This window comes from Bombina bombina, chromosome 1 (assembly GCF_027579735.1).
Source record: "Bombina bombina isolate aBomBom1 chromosome 1, aBomBom1.pri, whole genome shotgun sequence".
Taxonomy (NCBI): Eukaryota; Metazoa; Chordata; class Amphibia; order Anura; family Bombinatoridae; genus Bombina; species Bombina bombina.
This window is the reverse complement of record NC_069499.1, coordinates 369,324,662-369,347,791: the sequence shown is the minus strand read 5'-3', so window position 1 is coordinate 369,347,791 and position 23,130 is coordinate 369,324,662. Positions and strand designations below refer to the sequence as shown.

Here is a 23,130-nt window from a genome sequence, read left to right as displayed (position 1 = left end):
TCAAGATCACCGAAGCCCTCTCCTGATTGATCCTGGCTACCAGCCTGGGGATGAGAGGAAACGGTGGGAACACATAAGCTAGGTTGAAGGTCCAGGGCGCTACTAGTGCATCTACTAGAGTCGCCTTGGGATCCCTGGATCTGGACCCGTAGCAAGGAACCTTGAAGTTCTGACGAGACGCCATCAGATCCATGTCTGGAATGCCCCATAATTGAGTTATGTGGGCAAAGATTTCCGAATGGAGTTCCCACTCCCCCGGATGAAATGTCTGACGACTCAGAAAATCCGCTTCCCAATTTTCCACTCCTGGGATGTGGATTGCAGACAAGTGGCAGGAGTGGATCTCCGCCCATTGAATTACTTTGGTCACTTCTTCCATCGCCAGGGAACTCCTTGTTCCCCCCTGATGGTTGATATATGCAACAGTCGTCATGTTGTCTGATTGAAACCTTATGAATTTGGCCTTTGCTAGTTGAGGCCAAGCCATGAGAGCATTGAATATCGCTCTCAGTTCCAGAATGTTTATCGGGAGAAGAGATTCTTCCCGAGACCATAGACCCTGAGCTTTCAGGTGTTTCCAGACCGCGCCCCAGCCCACCAGACTGGCGTCGGTCGTTACAATGACCCACTCTGGTCTTCTGAAGCTCATCCCTTGGGACAGGTTGTCCAGGGTCAGCCACCAACGGAGTGAATCTCTGGTCCTCTGATCTACTTGGATCGTCGGGGACAAGTCTGTATAATCCCCATTCCACTGTCTGAGCATGCACAGTTGTAATGGTCTTAGATGAATTCGCGCAAAAGGAACTATGTCCATTGCCGCAACCATCAAACCTATTACTTCCATGCACTGCGCTATGGAAGGAAGAAGAACAGAATGAAGTACTTGACAAGAGCTTAGAAGTTTTGATTTTCTGGCTTCTGTCAGAAAAATCTTCATTTCTAAGGAGTCTATTATTGTTCCCAAGAAGGGAACTCTTGTTGACGGGAATAGAGAACTTTTTTCTACGTTCACTTTCCACCCGTGAGATCTGAGAAAGGCTAGGACAATGTCCGTATGAGCCTTTGCTTGTGGCAGAGACGACGCTTGAATCAGTATGTCGTCCAAGTAGGGTACTACTGCAATGCCCCTTGGCCTTAGCACCGCTAGAAGGGACCCTAGTACCTTTGTGAAAATTCTTGGAGCAGTGGCTAAACCGAATGGAAGTGCCACAAACTGGTAATGCTTGTCCAGAAAGGCGAATCTTAGGAACCGATGATGTTCCTTGTGGATAGGAATATGTAGATACGCATCCTTTAAATCCACCGTGGTCATGAATTGACCTTCCTGGATGGTAGGAAGAATTGTCCGAATGGTTTCCATTTTGAACGATGGAACCCTGAGAAATTTGTTTAGGATCTTGAGATCCAAAATTGGCCTGAATGTTCCCTCTTTTTTGGGAACTATGAACAGATTGGAGTAAAACCCCATCCCTTGTTCTCCTAATGGAACAGGATGAATCACTCCCATTTTTAACAGGTCTTCTACACAATGTAAGAATGCCTGTCTTTTTATTTGGTCTGAAGACAATTGAGACCTGTGGAACCTTCCCCTTGGGGGTAGTTCCTTGAATTCCAGGAGATAACCTTGAGAAACTATTTCTAGTGCCCAAGGATCCTGAACATCTCTTGCCCAAGCCTGAGCGAAGAGAGAGAGTCTGCCCCCCACCAGATCCGGTCCCGGATCGGGGGCCAGCATCTCATGCTGTCTTGGTAGCGGTAGCGGGCTTCTTGGCCTGCTTACCTTTGTTCCAGCCTTGCATCGGTCTCCAGGCTGGCTTGGTTTGAGAAGAATTACCCTCTTGCTTAGAGGATGTAGAATTTGAGGCTGGTCCGTTTCTGCGAAAGGGACGAAAATTTGTTTTATTTTTAGCCTTAAAAGACCTATCCTGAGGAAGGGCGTGGCCCTTTCTCCCAGTGATGTCTGAAATAATCTCTTTCAAGTCAGGGCCAAACAGCGTCTTCCCCTTGAAAGGGATGTTAAGCAATTTGTTCTTGGAGGACACATCCGCTGACCAAGACTTCAGCCAAAGCGCTCTGCGCGCCACAATAGCAAAACCTGAATTTTTCGCCGCTAATCTAGCTAATTGCAAAGTGGCGTATAAGGTAAAAGAGTTAGCCAACTTAAGTGCATGAACTCTGTCCATAACCTCCTCATAAGAAGATGCTTTATTGAGCGACTTTTCTAGTTCCTCGAACCAGAAACACGCTGCTGTAGTGACAGGAACAATGCATGAAATTGGTTGTAGAAGGTAACCTTGCTGAACAAACATCTTTTTAAGCAAACCCTCTAATTTTTTATCCATAGGATCTTTGAAAGCACAACTATCTTCTATAGGGATAGTGGTGCGTTTGTTTAGAGTAGAAACCGCCCCCTCGACCTTGGGGACTGTCTGCCATAAGTCCTTCCTGGGGTCGACCATAGGAAATAATTTCTTAAATATAGGGGGAGGGACAAAAGGTATGCCGGGCCTTTCCCATTCTTTATTTACAATGTCCGCCACCCGCTTGGGTATAGGAAAAGCTTCGGGGGGCACCGGGACCTCTAGGAACCTGTCCATCTTACATAATTTCTCTGGAATGACCAAATTGTCACAATCATCCAGAGTAGATAACACCTCCTTAAGCAGAGCGCGGAGATGTTCCAATTTAAATTTGAATGTAATAACGTCAGGTTCAGCTTGTTGAGAAATTTTTCCTGAATCTGAAATTTCTCCCTCAGACAAAACCTCCCTAGCCCCTTCAGACAGGTGTAAGGGCATGTCAGAACCATTATCATCAGCGTCCTCATGCTCTTCAGTATCTAAAACAGAGCAGTCGCGCTTTCGCTGATAAGTGGGCATTTTGGCTAAAATGTTTTTAATAGAATTATCCATTACAGCCGTTAATTGTTGCATAGTAAGGAGGATTGGCGCACTAGATGCACTAGGGACCTCCTGAGTGGGCAAGACTGGTGTCGACATAGAAGGAGATGATGCAGTACCATGCTTACTCCCCTCACTTAAGGAATCATTTTGGGCAACATTATTATCAGTGGCATCATTGTCCCTACTTTGTTTGTCACATTCATCACATATATTTAAATGGAGAGGAACCTTGGCTTCCGAACATACAGAACATCGTCTATCTGATAGTTCAGACATGTTAATAGGCATAAACTTGATAACAAAGCACAAAAAACGTTTTAAAATAAAACCGTTACTGTCTCTTTAAATTTTAAACTGAACACACTTTTTTACTGAATATACGCAAAAGTATGAAGGAACTGTTCAAAATTCACCAAAATTTCACCACAGTGTCATAAAGCCTTAAAAGTATTGAAAGCTTTAACTCTTAAAATAACGGAACCGGAGCCGTTTTTACATTTAACCCCTATACAGTCCCTGGTATCTGCTTTGCTGAGACCCAACCAAGCCCAGAGGGGAATACGATACCAAATGACGCCTTCAATAAGCTTTTTCAGTGGATCTGAGCTCCTCACACATGCATCTGCATGCCTTGCTTCTCAAAAACAACTGCGCATTAGTGGCGCGAAAATGAGGCTCTGCCTATGACTAGAAAAGGCCCCCAGTGAAAAAGGTGTCCAATACAGTGCCTGCCGTTTTTTTAACAGAATTCCCAAGATTAAAATAACTCTCCAAAGTTATAAACCATTAAATATGCTTATAAAGTAATCGTTTTGGCCCAGAAAAATGTCTACCAGTCTTTAAAGCCCTTGTGAAGCCCTTTATTCTTATATTGAAAATTAAGAAAATGGCTTACCGGATCCCATAGGGAAAATGACAGCTTCCAGCATTACCAAGTCTTGTTAGAAATGTGTCATACCTCAAGCAGCCAAAGTCTGCTCACTGTTTCCCCCAACTGAAGTTAATTCCTCTCAACAGTCCTGTGTGGAAACAGCCATCGATTTTAGTAACGGTTGCTAAAATCATTTTCCTCTTACAAACAGAAATCTTCATCTCTTTTCTGTTTCAGAGTAAATAGTACATACCAGCAATATTTTAAAATAACAAACTCTTGATTGAAGAATAAAAACTACATTTAAACACCAAAAAACTCTGAGCCATCTCCGTGGAGATGTTGCCTGTGCAACGGCAAAGAGAATGACTAGGGAAGGCGAAGCCTAGGAGGGATCATGTGACCAGCTTTGCTGGGCTCTTTGCCATTTCCTGTTGGGGAAGAGAATATCCCACAAGTAAGGATGACGCCGTGGACCGGACACACCTATGTTGGAGAAATGTAACTTTTTTTAAAAAATTTGATCGCATTTGGCGGTAAAATGGTGGCATGAAATATACCAAAATGGGCCTAGATCAATACTTTGGGTTGTGTACTACACTATACTAAAGCTAAAATTAACCATACAAGCTCCCTAATTAACCCCTTAACTGCTGGGCATAATACACGTGTGGTGCGCAGTGGCATTTAGCGACCTTCTAATTACCAAAAAGCAACGCCAAAGCCATATATGTCTGCTATTTCTGAACAAAGGGGATCCCAGAGAAGAATTTACAACCATTTATGCCATAATTGCACAAGCTGTTTGTAAATAATTTCAGTGAGACACCGAAGGTTTGTGAAAAAATTTGTGAAAAAGTGAATGATTTTTTGTATTTGATCGCATTTGGCGGGGGAATGGTGGAATGAAATATACCAAAATGGGCCTAGATCAATACTTTGGGATGTCTACTAAAAAAAAATATATACATGTCAATGGATATTCAGGGATTCCTGAAAGATATTAGTGTTCTAATGTAATTAGCGCTAATTTTGAAAAAAAATGGTTTGGAAATAGCAAACTGCTACTTGTATTTATTGCCCTATAACTTGCAAAAAAAGCAAAGAACATGTAAACATTGGGTATTTCTAAACTCAGGACAAAATTTAGAAACTATTTAGCATGGGTGTTTTTTGGTGGTTGTAGATATGTAACAGATTTTTGGGGTCAAAGTTAGAAAAAGTGTGTTTTTTCCATTTTTCCTCATATTTTATAATTTTTTTTATAGTAAATTATAAGATATGATGAAAATAATGGTATCTTTAGAAAGACCATTTAATGGCGAGAAAAACGGTATATAATATGTGTGGGTACAGTAAATGAGTAAGAGGAAAATTACAGCTAAACACAAACACCGCAAAAATGTAAAAATAGCCTTGGTCCCAAACGGACAGAAAATGGAAAAGTGCTGTGGTCATTAAGGGGTTTAAAGGGCCATAATACCCAAATGTTTAAACACTTGAAAGTGATGCAGCATAGCTGTAAAAAGCTGATTAGAAAATATCACCTGAACATCTCTATGTAAAAAAGAAAGATATTTTACCTCAAAAGTTCCTCAGTAGCCACCTCCCATTGTAAATGATTTCTAAGCAGCATTTTAGTGTGTTTGTCCTGGGACATCTGAAGGGACTAGCATTGTGCACTCTCATATTATTTCACCAATCAGGTAAAGGAAGCTTACTATGAAATCTCATGAGAGTTAAGTCAAATCTCATGAGATCATAGTAAGAGTTCATGACCTCAGCACTGCTGATGCTGATTGGCTGCTGTTCATTTCTTCATTTTTTTAAATTTGTTTACCTGCAGCTGGGAGCAGCTGAGTATAACTTTTTACACAGAACTTACTCTGGTGAGCTGAGGAGATTGTGAGGTAAAATATCTTCCTTTTTTACATAGAGATACTCAGGTGATATTTTCCTGTCAGCTTTTTACAGTTATACTGCATCAGTTTCAAGTGATTTAGCATATGAGTATTATGTCCCTTTTAAGGTGCCGTATGCAGCAGGGTGTAGTAGTCTGACTAAGGTTTCCCACGAAAAATACCCCATTTACATCTTAGTATGTTTATTGAGATATCAATGTTCGTTATGATATAAGAGGACAGTAGGTTACTTTATCTGCTGCTAAATTGTCATATCATCTAACTACTTAGCATGTGAATTTTTTTCTGTTCAAGCATGAACACTAACCCCTGACCGGTCAGGTTTGCATATTGTTATTTCTATGTAATTTATTTCGCTATATACATTGTTTGGTTACTTGTGTATTAACCTATTGTTAGAAGGTACCTGAGATAAACTAGTCTTGAAGTTATAGGTGCCAGAGATTAATCTCTCTTGTAGCTACTTAAAGGGCCATAATACCCAAATGTTTAAACACTTGAAAGTGATGCAGCATAGCTGTAAAAAGCTGATTAGAAAATATCTCCTGAACATCTCTATGTAAAAAAGAAAGATATTTTACTTCAAAAGTTCCTCAGTAGCCACCTCCCATTGTAAAGGATTTCTAAGCAGCATTTTAGTGTGTCTGTCCTGGGACATCTGAAGGGATGAGCATCATGCACTCATATTATTTCACCAATCAGGTAAAGGAAGCTTACTATGAAATCTCATGAGAGTTAAGTCAAATCTCATGAGATCACAGTAAGCGTTAATGACCTCAGCACTGCTGATGCTGATTGGCTGCTGTTCATTTCTTCATTTTTTTAATTTTTTTTACCTGCAGCTGGGAGCAGCTGAGTATAACTTTTTACACAGAACTAACTTTGCTGAGCTAAGGAGATTGTGAGGTAAAATATCTTCCTTTTTTACATAGAGATGCTCAGGTGATATTTTCCTGTCAGCTTTTTACAGTTATACTGCATCAGTTTCAAGTGATTTAGCATATGAGTATTATGTCCCTTTAAGCTTTAAATTTTGGATACACCTTAAATATATTTTCTTGAGCTAAATAAAAACTTTTTAAAAAAAAGAGTGCTGTATTCTCTGTCTTTTATCCTGGTATTCTTTCTCTTTGAACTCATTCAATTTATTTCAAGGGTCTGCACCATACATTTGATTTATTCATGACCAAACCAGTATTTGTTTAGGAACTGTCTGGTTGTTTTCTACTAGCTCACAGCAGCTGCGTCCCCTCTTTTCCTATATTCTGAAATATGTCTATATTTATTTAAAACAACAAATATTACCTTTCTGATTACATTACTTTACTATCTTTCGGAGGGTACTATGTATACAAAAGTATTAAAAATGATATACAAATAAATAGTGAAATGAAATGAAAATTCTGGACTGAAACCGAATCCGAAAATCCGGGATGCACGAAACTAATACTGAAAATGTATTTTTTCAAATTAATCTTTTTTATTTTATTTTTTTGCATAATTAGATCCAATAAAAAAAGAATAAAAAAAAAACCTTTTATTGAAAGTAACACACTAAAATTGGACAAAAATATCTTAAAACAATAATATGCTACACAATAATTTTACCAAGAAAAAAAAAACAGGCAAAAAATAATGCCATTTTTGCCAAAATGTTTCTGCGACCAAAATTTTGGTGCATCCCTACTTAAAACAATTATAAATATCAATATACTGTATTATTCTTCATTTAGTTCTATGTAACCATATTTAACAGGTTTTTTTTACCAATTATCCAAACAAAGTATAGTCCTAGAAAACTCATTATATGCAAAACAGTAAGTCAAGTAATAAACTTAAACAGCAGCTCTAGGCTAGCATCAAATTTGAAACATGCTATACAATAATTTTACTGAAAATAACAGGCAAAAAAAACGAAAAACTAAATAGCCAAAAATGCCATTTTCGGCCGAAACTTTCTGCGGCTGAAATTTCGGTGCATCCCTACAAATAAATATTGCCTAAATTACATAAGATAGTGTTGTTTACAGTCCCATTTTAAAGATGCAAATATTCCAAAATCCAAAGGGTTTTCTACCTGTATAATATTTTTTCTACAATGTTTTCTATTAAAATCTGGTCAATAGTTTCAGTGATAGCCTTTTAAAAAAAATGTAAATAAGTCCAAAATCCAAATACCCGTCATTGCTATTAAACTATGGTTTGGTAGGGGCATTATAGTGCACTCCGCTAATGTTTAACAGGGTAGGCGGTGCAGATTTTTATTGCATTGCTGCCAGAAGACTTTTAAAATCAATACGGTATGCTAGATTGCACAACTTTTCTAGCCAGAATTTCCCCTAATCTACCATCCAAATTAATTCCACTTACCTAATTTAACTCTGTATTAACATCATTCTCACTCTTGCAGTCCTCACCTCTTGTTTCTCATTAACCATAGCAAAATACCCCTTAACAGCTAACCCCCTAAATTACAATTTAAAAAAATACCATTTGAAAAAATAAAAATAAAAACCCAACCAGTAAGACATATCCTAAAACTAAACTGCCCTTACAAAAAAACACCTTTAAAAAAACCCTAAAATACCACTAAAATCGCCACTAAAAATGCCCTGAAAAGGGGATCAGTGACATAGCTCTTTTGCTTAAAAAATAAATAAATACCCCATACTAAAAAAGATGCCCTGAAAGCTGCCCACCTAAGGAGCTGGATTAAAGTTGTTGAGTACAAGCTTTTTGGGGTTTAGCATTAGGGATTTTTTTTGGGGGGGGTAGCTTAGTGAAAAAATAGCAAAATCACTTATGCCCTTTTCAGGGTATCTTTCTTTAGCTTAAGGGGCCCAATCCAATATGCAGCGTCGCCTGGAAAAGCCGGCGACGCCGAATTTTGCACGGGTTTGGTATCACATATACGGCATAATCTAGAAGTTACGCTTGTATATTTCTGCCTTCGCCTGTAGTTTTTTGGGCAATAGGCAGGTATACCAAACCCGCGCAGTTTGGTATCCAATATACAGCGTAAGGACTTACGTGGCGAAAATGGAGAATCTTACTCCATTTTAACCTCGCCACAAAATGCAGCCGTAGTAAGCCTTATGCTGTCTATTGGAGCCCCGTAACTCCCTAAACTACCTGCTAAATAAAACCTAACACCTAACGCATGCGCAATGTCTATCTACCTGTCAACCGCGATCCCCCGCCGCAATCCCTAATAAAGTGTTTAACCCCTATAACCCCCTAATGTGATCCCCCTACACCATCGCCAGCTACATTACATACCCCCTAATTTTAGCCCCTTACACTGCAGCCATCTACCTTACCTACCCCCTAAAGTGAGCCCCTACCTCGCCGCCATCTACCTAAAGTGAGCCCCTAAACCCGCCGCCATCTACCTTACCTACCCCCTAAAGTGAGCTCCTACCCCGCCGCCATCTATTTTAAAAATATTAACCCCTAATTTAATCCCCCTACACCGCCGCCAGCTATATTAACTATATTAACCCTAATTATATTAGGGTTAATATAGTTAATATAGTTATTATATTATATATATTAACTATATTAACCCTAATTATTGTTGCAAAGCAATATGCGGTGGGGGGTGGCAGTTTAGGGGTGTAGCAGGGTAGTTTGCGATGAGGTGTGTGGAGGTTTAGGGGTTAATCGTATTGCGGGGTAGTTTGCAATGGGGTATGTTGCAGTTTAGGTGTTAATAGTATAGTGCAACTTTTTCCTCTGCCCACAATCTTTACACAAATTTTTTAAAAGTTTGAGCTTAAAAAGCGATTGCATTTGACCGATCGCATTTACTTTCAACCTGTAATACAAGCACACTTTTGCACTTGACGGGGTCCATTGATAGTATAGGGAAAGCAGTTAATTGTGAATTCACACAAACAAACTTGCGGTAATTTTAAACAACGGAACACTAATACAGAGTCGATCGCAAGAAACACCTGGATCTCGCCCTAGCTAACAATTGTGCTTCCCTCATAATCTAGCCCTTAGTCAGTTATAAATGTGTTATGTTTTAATAAACAGAACTGGTATCTGGTCTTTTCTTCCACTATGGTGTGTCTATGTTTTTTCCTTAAGGTTGGTAAGTTTATGGGTTTGTGCTAAGGTATTGGAGTGGCCACACTAGGCCTTTAATCCCTTATCAAAAAGCAGCCAACAATGGGGGGTATAAAAAAATTAAAATAAGCTTCATTAACCCCTTAACGACTGAGGACGGGCAGGGTACGTCCTCTAAGGCATCCTGCAATAACAAATTTTACCCCTCCGGTGCAGAGAGAGCCACTCTGTGGCCCTCTCTGCACCCGACATCGATGACCGCATTCATTGGTGGGTGGGAGCTGAAGTGGGAGGCGGGTGGGTGGCCATCGATGAGGTCTAAGTGAGAGAGGGGGGCAGGATCGCCGGGGGCGCGCACGGGCGCGCGCGCATGCACAGAAGGAGGCAGGCGCGTGCACTGGGAGGGAGCAGGTGGGAACTGCTACACTACAGAAAAATTGTTTTTGAAAGAGGGAGAAAGGGGGGTAAATATATATAAAAAAATAAATCTAAGGGATCTGGGAACGGGTGGGAGATTGGACTTGAGTGGGGGGGAAGCTACACTACAGAAAAAAGGGAAAAAAATTAAAAATAAGCATTTTATTTGCAAACTGGGTACTGGCAGACAGCTGCCAGTACCCAAGATGGCCCCGAATAAGGCAGAGGGGGAGGGTTAGAGAGCTGTTTTGGGGGTTATCAGGGAGGTTGGGGGCTAAGGGGGAATCCTAAACAACAGCATATGTAAATATGCTAAAAAAAAGATTTAAAAAAAAAAAAGATACCTTTTTTTTTAGTACTGGCAGACTTTTGTGGGGTGGGGGAGGGAAGAGAGCTCTTTGGGAGGCATCAGGGGGTCTGATGTGTGAGGTGGGAAGCTGATCTCTATACTAAAGCTAAAATTTACCCTGCAAGCTCCCTACAAGCTACCTAATTAACCCCTTCACTGCTGGGCATAATTCACGTGTTGTGCGCAGTGGCATTTAGCGGATTTCTAATTACTAAAAAGCAACACCAAAGCACAAAATGTTTGTAAAGGATTTCAGTGAGAAACCTAAAATTGTGGAAAAATTTAAAGTTTTTTTTTATTTGATCATATTTGGCGGTGATATGGTGACATGAAATATACCAAAATGGGCCTAGATCAATACTTTGTGTTGTCTACTACATTACACTAAAGCTAAAATTACCCCAAAAAGCTCCCTACATGCTCCCTAATTAACCCCTTCCCTGCTGGGCATAATACACGTGTGGTGCACAGTGGCATTTAGCGGCCTTCTAATTACCAAAAAGCAACGCCAAAGCCATATATGCCTGCTATATCTGAACAAAGGGGATCCCAGAGAAAAATTTACAACCAATTATGCCATAATTGCAAAAGCTGCTTGTAAATGATTTCAGTGAGAAACCTAAAATTGTGGAAAAATGTAAAAAAATGTTTTATTTGATCGCATTTGGCGGTGAAATGGTGGCATGCAATATACCAAAATGGGTCTAGATCAATACTTTGGGATGTCTTCTAAAAAAAAATATATACATGTCAATGGATATTCAGGGATTCCTGACAGATATCAGTGTTCCAATGTAACTAGCGCTAATTGTGAAAAAAAGTGGTTTGGAAATAGCAAAGTGCTACTTGTATTTATGGCCCTATAACTTGCAAAAAAAGCAAAGAACATGTAAACATTGGGTATTTATAAACTCAGGACAAAATTTAGAAACTATTTAGCATGGGTGTTTTTGGTGGTTGTAGATGTGTAACAGATTTTGGGGGTCAAAGTTAAAAAAAGTGTTTTTTTCCATTTTTTCCTCATATTTTATAATTTTTTTATAGTAAATTATAAGATATGATAAAAATAATGGTATCTTTAGAAAGTCCATTTAATGGCGAGACAAACAATATATAATATGTGTGGGTACAGTAAACGAGTAAGAGGAAAATCACAGCTAAACACAAACACTGCAGAAATGTAAAAATAGCCCTGGTCCCAAACGGACAGAAAATGGAAAAGTGCTGTGGTCATTAAGGGGTTAAAAATAGAGGATTTACTAAGAACTTTTACAAAACACAGTAAATTTTGTTATGTGAAAATATGTTTAGGTTTAATTCCTTTTTACTGAAGCAAGGAAATTATAGTATATGTTAAAATGTGAAAGGAGAGCATTTCTTATTTTTTATTTTTACAAAATACTATAATTACATACCTCCCAAAGTTGTGTAGGAATTTAAAACTAATCCAGCCCATCTAAATGCATAATATTGCATTACTATCATTTTATTAAAATTAAGAAAAAAGCAAAATAGTGCAGAATAACAGAATTTTAAACAAAATCATATAGCATATACATGTTTTCCTTGATATCTTGTACGGTCTCTTGGTGTCATGTGACATCATTACATTATGCATGATGACATCACACAAAATAATGACGTGGCTATGGAATAGAGGTACTTCCTCACTGCTAGCAGGGGAGGAGGATTTTATGAAACCCATATCTTAGCCTGCTTATATGGACATGAGGTCAATGGAGGTGATGGACTTAAAATTGATCATGACCAGAAGCACAAAAAAATAATTTCGGCAATACGCTCTCCGTATTCAGCATTGCACCAGCAGCTCACAAAAGCTGCTGGTGCAACGCCGCACCCTGCAGACTCGCAGCCAATCGGCCGACAGCAGGGGGGTGTCAATCAACCCGATCATACTCGATCGGGTTGATTTCCGGCAATGTCTGTCTGCCTGCTCAGAGCAGGCGGACAGGTTATGGAGCAGTGGTCTTTGTGACCGCTGCTTCATAACTGCTGTTTCTGGCGAGCCTGCAGGCTCGCCAGAAACACGGGGCATCAAGCTCCATATGGAGGTTGATAGATAGGCCCCAGTAACTCTATAAAAAGTTTTGTTTAGTTCAAAAATGTATCAAATGTTTATTGTAAATTAAATTCCTACGTTTTCTGCACAACATTTTATTATAATGTTATATGTAACCCCAATATCCCTTAACTCTACAAAAGGTACATATGGTTTATAAGAATTGAATTGGGAATTAGATATCTGAACAGAAAATAAAGAGTACAATACCTGATCCACTGCCAATTCCCAAGACCTCAATTGTATTCTTCTCATCTCCTATACTAAAAACAAAAAACAGCACACCTTGTTTGACTTTTTGCATATGAACAGCTGTTTGCTAATGACATTACCTGTATATTTCATTCTAAAAAGTGCATTTTTTACTGATAATATATTTTTAAGATTACAAAGCTTGAAAAACAAACTGTTGAAAATGTGCATAAATACTATAAATAAGTTGTATTGCATAAAATGTGATCCTCTATTAAAGGGACTGTGTACCCTTTAATGTTTTCACAATGATCCATTTTACCTGCTTGTGTGTATTATTGTTTAAAAATATCTCCTTTACCTTTACTTTGCCATTTTAAATAGCTGTTTTTGCCTGCAAAAACTGCTAACTATACTGACAATTTCAGTACAGCAGTACTGGTTGTAAAAAAAAAAGCAATATAAACAGTAAAGTTTAGAGGAAATCACACTCCCAGTGGGGGGAGAGTGGTACTAAAATGTTTGTTTTCTACTGTGTCATCTAAGTATTGGTCTTTGTGTATACATTGAAAGATATGATATGACAGTTGTGTGTGTATATAGCAAGATAAAGTAATATGGTCTGCTTTCCCTGCATGTAAAGCTCTTCTGATTGGATTGTGGTTTTGAACAGCAAAAATAGCTATATCAAATGCATAAACAAACCTTAATGAGCAATGACTCATACATTTGCAGCTGGTATAACAAGTCATCGAAACATATTAAGGGCAAACTAGTTAAGGGACATAAAAGTTGAAAAATGACATGCTCTTATTCTTTACAGCATGCCATTTTATGACTATCAACCCGGCACTGCTGTTTGTTTAAAACTTACAAAGGGATTAACAACACAGTAGAAGTCCCGCTAGGGACCTGCGGAGCACTGCTGGTCCCAAGTTGAAAAAAGCTGCTAGTACTGCTAATTGCAGGGGTTAAACACACAGAAATGTAGGGTCAATAGTCTTATAATGATGTGCTCTAACAGAGTTAGAAACAGTGTTATACAGAAAAGTCTGCAGTTCTAAGTTCGCTCATAAGTAAATGTACAGAATATACATTTTAATTTAAAGTTCTCTCACATAGAACAGTCTGTATCTCACATAGAACAAATAACATGCATAATTCTCCAAAACCCACATAATGATAGTTCTTATTTCAAATTAGTTCTAAAATATCTATTCCTTATACATAACGTAAAAACTTTATTACATTTATTAATGAAATTGTATTAAAATTTATATTTTGTGAGCTCACAAAACTTTAATATGTCTTTGTCTGAGCTTTCTTATTGCCTTTTACACTCTACAAACTTTTATTAGATACACCAATGTATTTTACAAATCCATTGTGATAGCTAAATGGGAATCCAATATTAAGCTCTGTTAAATAACCAGAGTTATTCCGATCCACAATTTAAACTGTACATTTATCTTTAGAAAAAGATTGTGGTGACACTAGTACAGTTAAAAAAGAATTCTGTCCGTGGAACTTCTCCTCAGTTTCTTAGGTTTCCCAACTATGTCTCAACATAAACAAAAATCTCCTTACACTTATTTTTCTAGGCATTAAACTACCAATTCCCAGTTAATATAAAGATCTTACCCTGACCACATGGGATCAGGCTTGACCTTAAATTTCAATGGTAGGAACACCCATATAGTTATTTAAAGGGATATAAAGGTAACAATTGAAATGTGCACAAATGCATTTAAATTTGAAAGAGAAGATATTTCGCAATATACTTCCATTAGCAAAAATGCTTCTAGTAAAAGTTACCACTGTTTTTCTTCGGCATTTGCATATATCCTGTGAGGGCCACTTACACCAGTATTAAAGCTCAGAGAGTGGAATATGGTGTGTATTGCTTCTGTGAAGACTTCAGTTGTATCATAAAAGCCACCACTGACTCTCTGAGAAGGTGAAGTGTTTGTATACTAGAGCACGGGCCCTCACAGGATATGTGCATATACCACAAGTAATAACCTTTACTAGAAGCATTTTTGCTAATAGAAGGACTGTATATTGCAAAAATGCTTCTATTTCACATTGAAATGCACTCATGCACATTCAATTTTAACCTTTCTATCCCTTTAACAAAATTTGGGATCTATGGACTGATTATCATAACATCAATCTATAATGATGATAACAAGTATATCTATAATAATTTAGATTGCAGATTTCCAAACTGTCCCTATTTGAGCTCTATCCCCCTGTGCCTCTGACACAGCCATATGTCTGTTTTTGTACAATTCCCCTAGTCCTGCCCATAGACCACCAAAAAAAGCCTACAAACCACCAGACATGCCCACCATCCTCCACAAATGTTGGGTGGTATGAGATTGTGCTAAAAAAATAAATAAAAAAAAAATGAATAAAAAAATCACACAACACAGCTATCAAAAAGCTGTCAATGTCACTGATCTGACACCTTAGTCAGTCTTTTCTTAGATTAAGTTGCAAATAGCTCCAGTACCCTTTCTATATCATACAGCAGGAACAGTAAAAATGGAAGTGGAAGGCCCTCTAGTGGGCCTGTAGCAAAATTAAGGGATAGCTGACTTGAAGTCTGGAGGGTTCTAGAAGTGTGTGTATGTTACAATGTTGCAAATGTGTGGGAGGGTGTACCTCTTGCCTTTATAGGGTCCTGTTCCAGTGGATTTGGCCTCTTCCTGCCTCCAGACTTCGAGGAGAACTTTCCCCGCCCGCCCGTCCCTGGAAGAAGGTATGTGGTGGCACGTTAGGTTGAGGGTAAGTCCGTCCTCGGCGGGGGTAGGTTTAGTTGAACCAGCCCTGTAAGCCCGAGGTTGTAAGATAGTCATCCACCTCTCTCATTCGTGTTGGACGACTCGTTTGGAGAGGATGCCTTACTGGGTTGGTGAAATTGTGCCCTAGCTGGCGGTCAGGCAAGGCCCTGGGAGCGGGCGCAGTGTGAACAGAGTGACGGCCCGAACACAGGGAGAGGTGTCGCCCACTAAGTGCTGGCTTAGGGGTTCCTCTCTCCCTTTCTTAAAGAGCTGCAGGCCGAAGAGCTCTCCATAACAAAATCTCTCTCACTGTGCCAATGAGCGTGCGCAACCCCTGTGCCACGCTGCAGACATCGGAGGGGCCTTGTCTGTCAATAAGTAGGGGTTAGTTAGCCAGAAGAAGATGCCGCCACCAACTGGAATGAACTTGTTACAAGTTCAGTGATAGGTTGATTTGAGCTGCCTAATTATTGGCTAAGATTAGGCAGAATTAAATTGGTTTAATAAACGCGACCGTGATCGGCCTTTTCCCCAAGCAGTTGTGTTGTGTTTTTATTTAGAACGTAGGAAGTAATAGGAGGTTTATCCCTTAAAGATATTTTAAAATGAATATGGTTTCTGCCCACTTTGAAATGGCTGCCAAGCTCCACCCACTGATGACATCATGATCTTGGCTGCATTAAAGGCTTCACTAGTTACAAAAGCCTCTTGAATTGAATTCAACAGACTGTCAATTCTATTCAGCATAGAGTATAGATGCTGCCCAGATCGTGATGTCATCAGTGGGCTGAGCTTGGCAGCCATTTCAAAGTGGGCAGAAACAATATTCATTTTAAAATAACTTTTTGATTGTTACTGCTGCATGATATAGAAAGGGTGCAGGAGAATATTTGCAGCTTAATCTAAAGTAAGAGTTTAAGATGACTAAGGTGTAGGCTGTCCCTTAAAGGGATAGTCTAGTCAAACATAAACTGTCATGATTCAGATAGAGCATGCAATTTTAAGCAACTTTCTAATTTACTCCTATTATCAATTTTTCTTTATTCGCTTGGTATTTTTAATTAAAAAAGGTATAAAGTAAGCTTAAGAGCTAGGCCATTTTTGGCTCAGCACCTGGGTAGCGCTTGTTAATTGGATGGCTACATTTAGACACCAATCAGAAAGTGCTACCAGGATGCTGAACCAAAAATGGGCTGGCTTCTAAGCTTACATTCCAGCTTTTTTTTAAAATAAAGATACCAAGAGAACAAGGAAAAATTGATAATAGGAGTAAATTAGAAAGTTACTTAAAATGTCATGCTCTATCTGAATCATGAAAGTTTAATTTTGACTATACTATCCCTTTAACAGTGCAAGAATACCTACATTTCAAAATGAAACCGCCCAGTACAAAGCTGTTGAGAGTATTAACTATGCAATTGTAGTTGTAGTCTCCTTTTAAATGATCCGAGTATGGATATTTTAAATAGCCGCATTATTATTTCCTAAGATTTTAAAGAAACTAAGAATAAGTCCAGAATTCTCACTTTTAGAGAGAGTTAATTCTCATTCTCATAATGAACAAAGCTATAGGGGCCGATTTATCACGGTCCGAATGGGGCCGTACATACCTGTTTCTGTGGAAGCCTTCAGGCTCGCCGCTGCTCCTTAACTCGTCCGCAACCTCTGAGGCGTCGGACAGCAATCCGCCCAATCGCATATGATCGGTTGATTGACACCCCCTGCTAGCGGCCGATTGGCCGCGAATATGCAGGGAGCGGCATTGCACAAGCATTTCCCTAGAAATGCTTGTGCAATGATAAATGCTAACAGCGTATGCTGTCTGCATTTATCGATGTGCGGCCGACATGATCCACTACAGAGGATCATGTCCGCTGCACTTTGATAAATCGGCCCCATATTCTTTTTGAAAATATCCTCAATTCTCATGCATACCATCATATCTTTCCCTAAGGTTCTCCCCCACCAATCACCTTTCTCACGTCCTCCATATTTAATTTTCTAAAAAGATCTCCATATCCTTTATCCCCTTAGGTTTCTATGTTATGCTCATGCCCAATGTCTCCTATATTGAATAAATGAAAACTGCCATATGAAACTTTCTTTATCATAAACTGTAAGAATGCTTATCAGCTTTTTTAAAAAAGCTTTGTGCAGAAATAATTTTAATGTCAATCATTATCATAAGTTAGCATTTTTTATCCCAGAAACTGCACCTCACCAGGTGCAATATCCTGTTTTACAAAAGATAGGGCCCACTGTTATTACTATTTTTATCAGTGTGTAATCAGCAGAAAAAGGTAATACAAATATTTTACCACAAGTCAAGGGGTCACTGTCTTGGCATTAAAATGCAGAGCTCACAACTGTTCCTATTACAAATGAGCAATTTAAAGGGACACTCCAGTCTAAATTTAAATGCACAGAGATGAATTACATATTTGAAAAGAAACATATTTATACAAAATATAAATGTATTGGCAAAAATGCTTCTAGTAAAAGTTATAACTGTTTTAGTGTTAACATTTTTCACTGCATGTGCATTTGAAGCATAGCTAGATATTGTCACTGCACCAGCATTTTAAATACTGCAGCTGCTCAGACTGCCAGTGGGGCTTTTTTTTATCATGTCAGCAATTAACAAATTGAGCCATTACCAGATGGTTCAAGCACCTTGGGCTATCTGAGCAAGTGCTGCGTTTATAATGCTGGTGCACGGTGCATACTTAAATACACTTTTGAAACATCTATAGCTTTTATAAGAAGCAGTTTTGCTAATACATGCATATTACAAAAATGCTTCTATTTAAAACTGAAATGCATTCATGTGGATTCCAATTAACAAGGCAGTAGATCTTACAATAAACTATAATAAAATTTTAAAATTCTATGTTAAATTTATAATCCTAGGAATGAAGCATTGATTTACCTGACAATAATCTCTGGCAGCTTTGTTTCAATGAACTGCTGCATACACTGGTGCTCTGTGGAATTCTTAAGGAAAATATTGAATGATTCTACATATCGGCTGTGTTCTGAGATCAAGCTTCTCATTGCAGAGTCTATTTTCCTGTTCTCCATTGAAGATGAAACTTGTGAATATATTTTCCTTCTGCCTTTTCTTTGGCCTTTGCAAAATGTACTGACTGCAAATTTATCGCTTCTCACAGAGATTGCTTCATTTCTGCAATAAAATGCCACACGCAGGGAAAGCAAACACTGTTATCTGCAAGGAGCTTCTCTGGAACTTGATCTGCACACTGCTGGCATAAAGGTCCAAAAACCATATGTGGTTATGTTTCTGTGCACTGCTTCCTTCCACTGTTTAATTTCCTATACTTCTCTGCACGTTCTCTGTGAAACATGGAGAATGTCAAATAAATTCAGAGTTTTTTATATTTAAGTATTTTATATACAAGCAATTAAACATGTTTTTGTAAAAAAAAATGCAAATTAATAAATCATTTAAATGCATTTAATACTCATCTAATTAAAGGGATACTAAACCGAAATTGTATATTTAATTATTCAGATAGAGCATGCAATTTTAAGCAACTTTCTTATTTACTCCTATTATACATTTGTCTTTGTTCTCTTGCTATCTTTATTTAAAAAGCAGGAATGTAAAGCTTAAGAGCCGGCCCATTTGTGGTTGAGAACCTGGGTTATGCTTGCTTATTGGTTTGCTAAATGTAGACACCAATAAGCAAGCGCTATCCAGGGTGCTGAACCTAAAATGGGCTGGCTCCTAAGCTTTAAATTCCTGCTTTTTAAATAAAGATAGCAAGAGAATCAAAAAAATTCATAATAGGAATAAATTAGAAACTTGCTTAAAATTGCATGCTCTATCTCAATCATGAAAGAAAAAAAATGGGTTTAGTATCCCTTTAACTTAATTTGCATTGATTTGCAATTTAGGAACATAGCTTCTGTATTATGTTTTTCCTTATCTGCTTTGATGTGTATATATGAGCTACTATGTTGGTCAAGCAATCACTGGGTCGCATGTTTAGGGTGAGAGTTCAGGACCCTGCAGAATCTACTCCAGCCTCTCAATTTTTAGGAAAAGAATGTTTAATAAATATTGAATAGATACACATCATATTTTTAATAAGCATAATAATATTTTATAACAAATTACATATTTGGTTTAAATTTCCCTTTAAAGGGACACAAACATTAAAATGCACATTTCAGTTTTGCTATAAATTTATATTATTAAAATTATTTCTAGTAAAATGTATTACTATTCAGGAGTATATGTAGATATGCTGCATATACCCATATTCAAAAACTCAGTAAGGACAAAAATGGCTCTCTCATACTCTGTCACACATACACACACTCTCTAATACTACCTCACACACAGACACAAACTTTCTCACACACACAAACTCTCTCTCACACACACACATTCACATTAACACTCTCACACACTTGCAAATAAGTGACAAGCAGATCTAACTGCAGACTGGTCGAGTATGTTGTTGTTCTCTATTTAAATAAAGCAGAAATAAACACACACTCTCCTACACAACAATAAGTAAAATACTAAAGTACATGAGTTTGTTCTGCTGTGCCTGCAGATTATACCTATGTACCATGATATGTGTTAATTATTTATTTATTCATACTACTACACAAAAGCACATAGTCCAAGAGAGGTTCACTGTTAATGGACCATTTATCCCTGATAGATTACAAGTGGCGCGGTAGGATTTTAATTTTTTAGCTTGTTTTGTTGCTTTCGTATTACAAAAACATATTTTGTGCTAGTGTTAACCTATGTTTTCGCATGCCCGTGCATGTATTCCCTTATAGAAATCAATGGAGAGAAAAAACAACCGAAATCAAGCAAACGCCATCGCCTTTTCACATTCCCCATAGAAGTCAATGGAAAAATAAATTATTGAAAAAAAAACACCCATCACTCAAACAGCATAGCGTATTAGCATTAGCTAATGTGAAATATTTACAGTAGATACAGTTAAAATCTTTATAGAATATAAACATTGTATAAATATGTTTTATCATGTTTTAGCTGCTTAATGGAAAAGGGCTATAATGCATAGGTTTGTATATGTGTACATATATATATATATATATGTTTTTATATGTGTATTTTTACTGTAAATACATATATACACATATAAATCTTTAGCAATGTATATGTATGTGTCTCAATGTTAAAGCCATTTGCCTGCCTTCTTTTTCTAACAAACAAGATCTCCAATCTTTGAGCCCTTATACATTTTTTGTGCAATATGTTTTTTAATTATTTTTTATTTGACTGCGCTAATATGAGTGTAACTGTACTTTGTAATATATTTTTTAAGTAGTTTTGTTTCGAAAAACAGATAACCACAGCTCTGAGATCTCGGTAAGGATTGAAACGTAAAGGGTGATTGCACTAGTGTAATCGCGATTTTACTCCATTTGTAATATCAGCGAAATTAAAATGGCTTGCAAAAACAAGATTGGGCTAGCGCAAAAAAAAAAAAACCCCATTTGCGCCTCACTTGTAATCTAGCCCTTATTGTCTTTTTGTGATGGGACCACCTAAGCAGTTAGATATGATAGACATAAACATGTTGCAGAATTCTGAGCCTTGGTGAATACATGGGAAGAGAATAAAAAAATAAGATGTGTTACTGTAATCTGAAGAACAGTTAGTGCTGTTGTGCATACTGTTTTCATTAGGGATATTTATTCATAGGGTTCTCTTTGCAGTAAGATCCTTGCCTTTTAATACAGTAAAAACAACCAATATTAACAGCAATGCACAGTTACAAGCAATACAAGTGAAACATAAATACTGTCTGTATCCAGCCTTAGAAACTGCTAAGATCAATGTAAGAAAACAGGAAGTATAGAGCTCAACAGACTAGCGCTGCCTAGCTAGAACATAAAGAATGTACTAATTATATGCAACACTTGTGATTTAATGCTTTGTTATTAATATTCCATCAAAGCATTCACTCAGATAATGTCGTTCTACTTACTGCTCTTTTGCTCAGTTTGAAGATCAGCTGAGAGTTTAAAGCAGCTGCAGGAAATGGCCACAAATATAGAAAACGCAGCCTCTGTTTGTCCCCAGTCCCCACCCACCAAATTCTGTTACATGCCAATGCTAAGGAGGGGCTTCTGCTTTGTGAAAAGAACTGAAAAGTTTCCACCTCTGATTTTTTTTTTTTTTTTAAAGGAAGAAAGATGTTCTGAATCGAGTTGCTTAGTAAACACTTTAAATAATTTATTTTTTTTATTTACTGATATAAAAACTCATAGTTACTGGAATCACATAATATATGCAATATCACAAAATTATATAAAAAAAATGGTGAGCCAGTATGTGACAGTTCTGCACAGACATGGTGGAAATACTCATGACTGCAAGTTAAGATAACAAATGATGAGGGGGGGAGAAGAAAAGAAGAGATTAGTCAGAAAAGGGGAGATACAGAGAAGTGAGCTTAGAAGAATATTATTGAACAGTAAGAACCTAATATCATGAGGCTTTTTTGTTTTTTACACGTTTAACAAGTTTCTTATAGACTTGTGCGCGGCGAAAAAAAATTGTTTCGGTTAGTTTCGGATCGATTCGGATGTTTTCAGATTGATTCGAATGCATTCTTTCCGGATTTGTTCGGATTCATTCAGATTCTAATAAATTCGGATGTATTTGGTTCGGATTCGATTTGTAAATTCGGAAGTTCGGTATGTGTTACGTGGGATGTGCTGTGTATTAGACTAGTATTATGTACTGTAATATTAGGTGTAACCCATAGCAGAGTGATATAACCTAATATACAGTACAATACTTGTGTAATTGTGATTAGTCCATGGCCATCCGAATGTTACGAATAAATCCGAACTAATTCGGATTTATTCGTTAGATTCGGTGCTACGGTAATTCGGAAATTCAAATCGATCTGAATCTCCGAATTTGACAAATTTGTCCGAATTTAAATTCGGAACGAAACGCACATGTCTAGTTTCTTACTTAAAGGGATGCTAACCCAATTTTTTTTCTTTCAGAGCATGGAATTTTAAGCAACTTTCTAATTTACTCCTTTTATCAATTTTTCTTCACTCTCTTGGTATCTTTATTTGAAAAAGCAGTAATAAGCTTAACAGTAGTCCCATTTTGGGTTCAGCACCCTGGATAGCAATTGCTGATTGGTGGGTACATTTAGCCACCAATCAGCAAGTGCAACCCAGGTTCTGAACCAAAAATGGGCCTGCTCCTAAGCTTTCATTTCTGCTTTTCAAATAAAAATAACAAGAGACCGAGGAGAATTTGATAATAGGAGTAAATTAGAAAGTTGTTTAAAATTGCATGCTCTATCTGAATCATGAAAGAAAAAATGTGGGTTTTGTATCCCTTTAGGTAAGTATACATTTTAGAATCAAATTAACTAAATAAGGGATTAAAACTTTTTTTTATGTAAAAATGCACATGGCTACTCTGGTTTTCAGATATGGTGATGTTATTTGCTGTTAGTAGCAAGTGTCAGATGTGAGTTCACTCATCTTACG

General features: G+C 37.8%; 1 protein-coding gene across 1 annotated transcript in view; it reads right to left on the bottom strand.

Annotated features, from left to right (window-relative positions):
- Positions 1 to 21,711, bottom strand: part of LOC128645337 (histamine N-methyltransferase A) — a 49,233-nt gene extending 27,522 nt beyond the window's left edge. The window contains exons 1-3 of the mRNA XM_053698259.1: positions 21,597 to 21,711; positions 18,524 to 18,948; positions 12,827 to 12,879 (exon numbers count right to left, since the gene is read on the bottom strand). Coding sequence (XP_053554234.1) covers positions 12,827 to 12,879; positions 18,524 to 18,675 — 205 coding nt within the window. The 5' untranslated portion in view covers positions 18,676 to 18,948; positions 21,597 to 21,711. The remainder of the gene's footprint in view (positions 1 to 12,826; positions 12,880 to 18,523; positions 18,949 to 21,596) is intronic.
- Between the last annotated feature and the right edge of the window lie 1,419 nt (positions 21,712 to 23,130).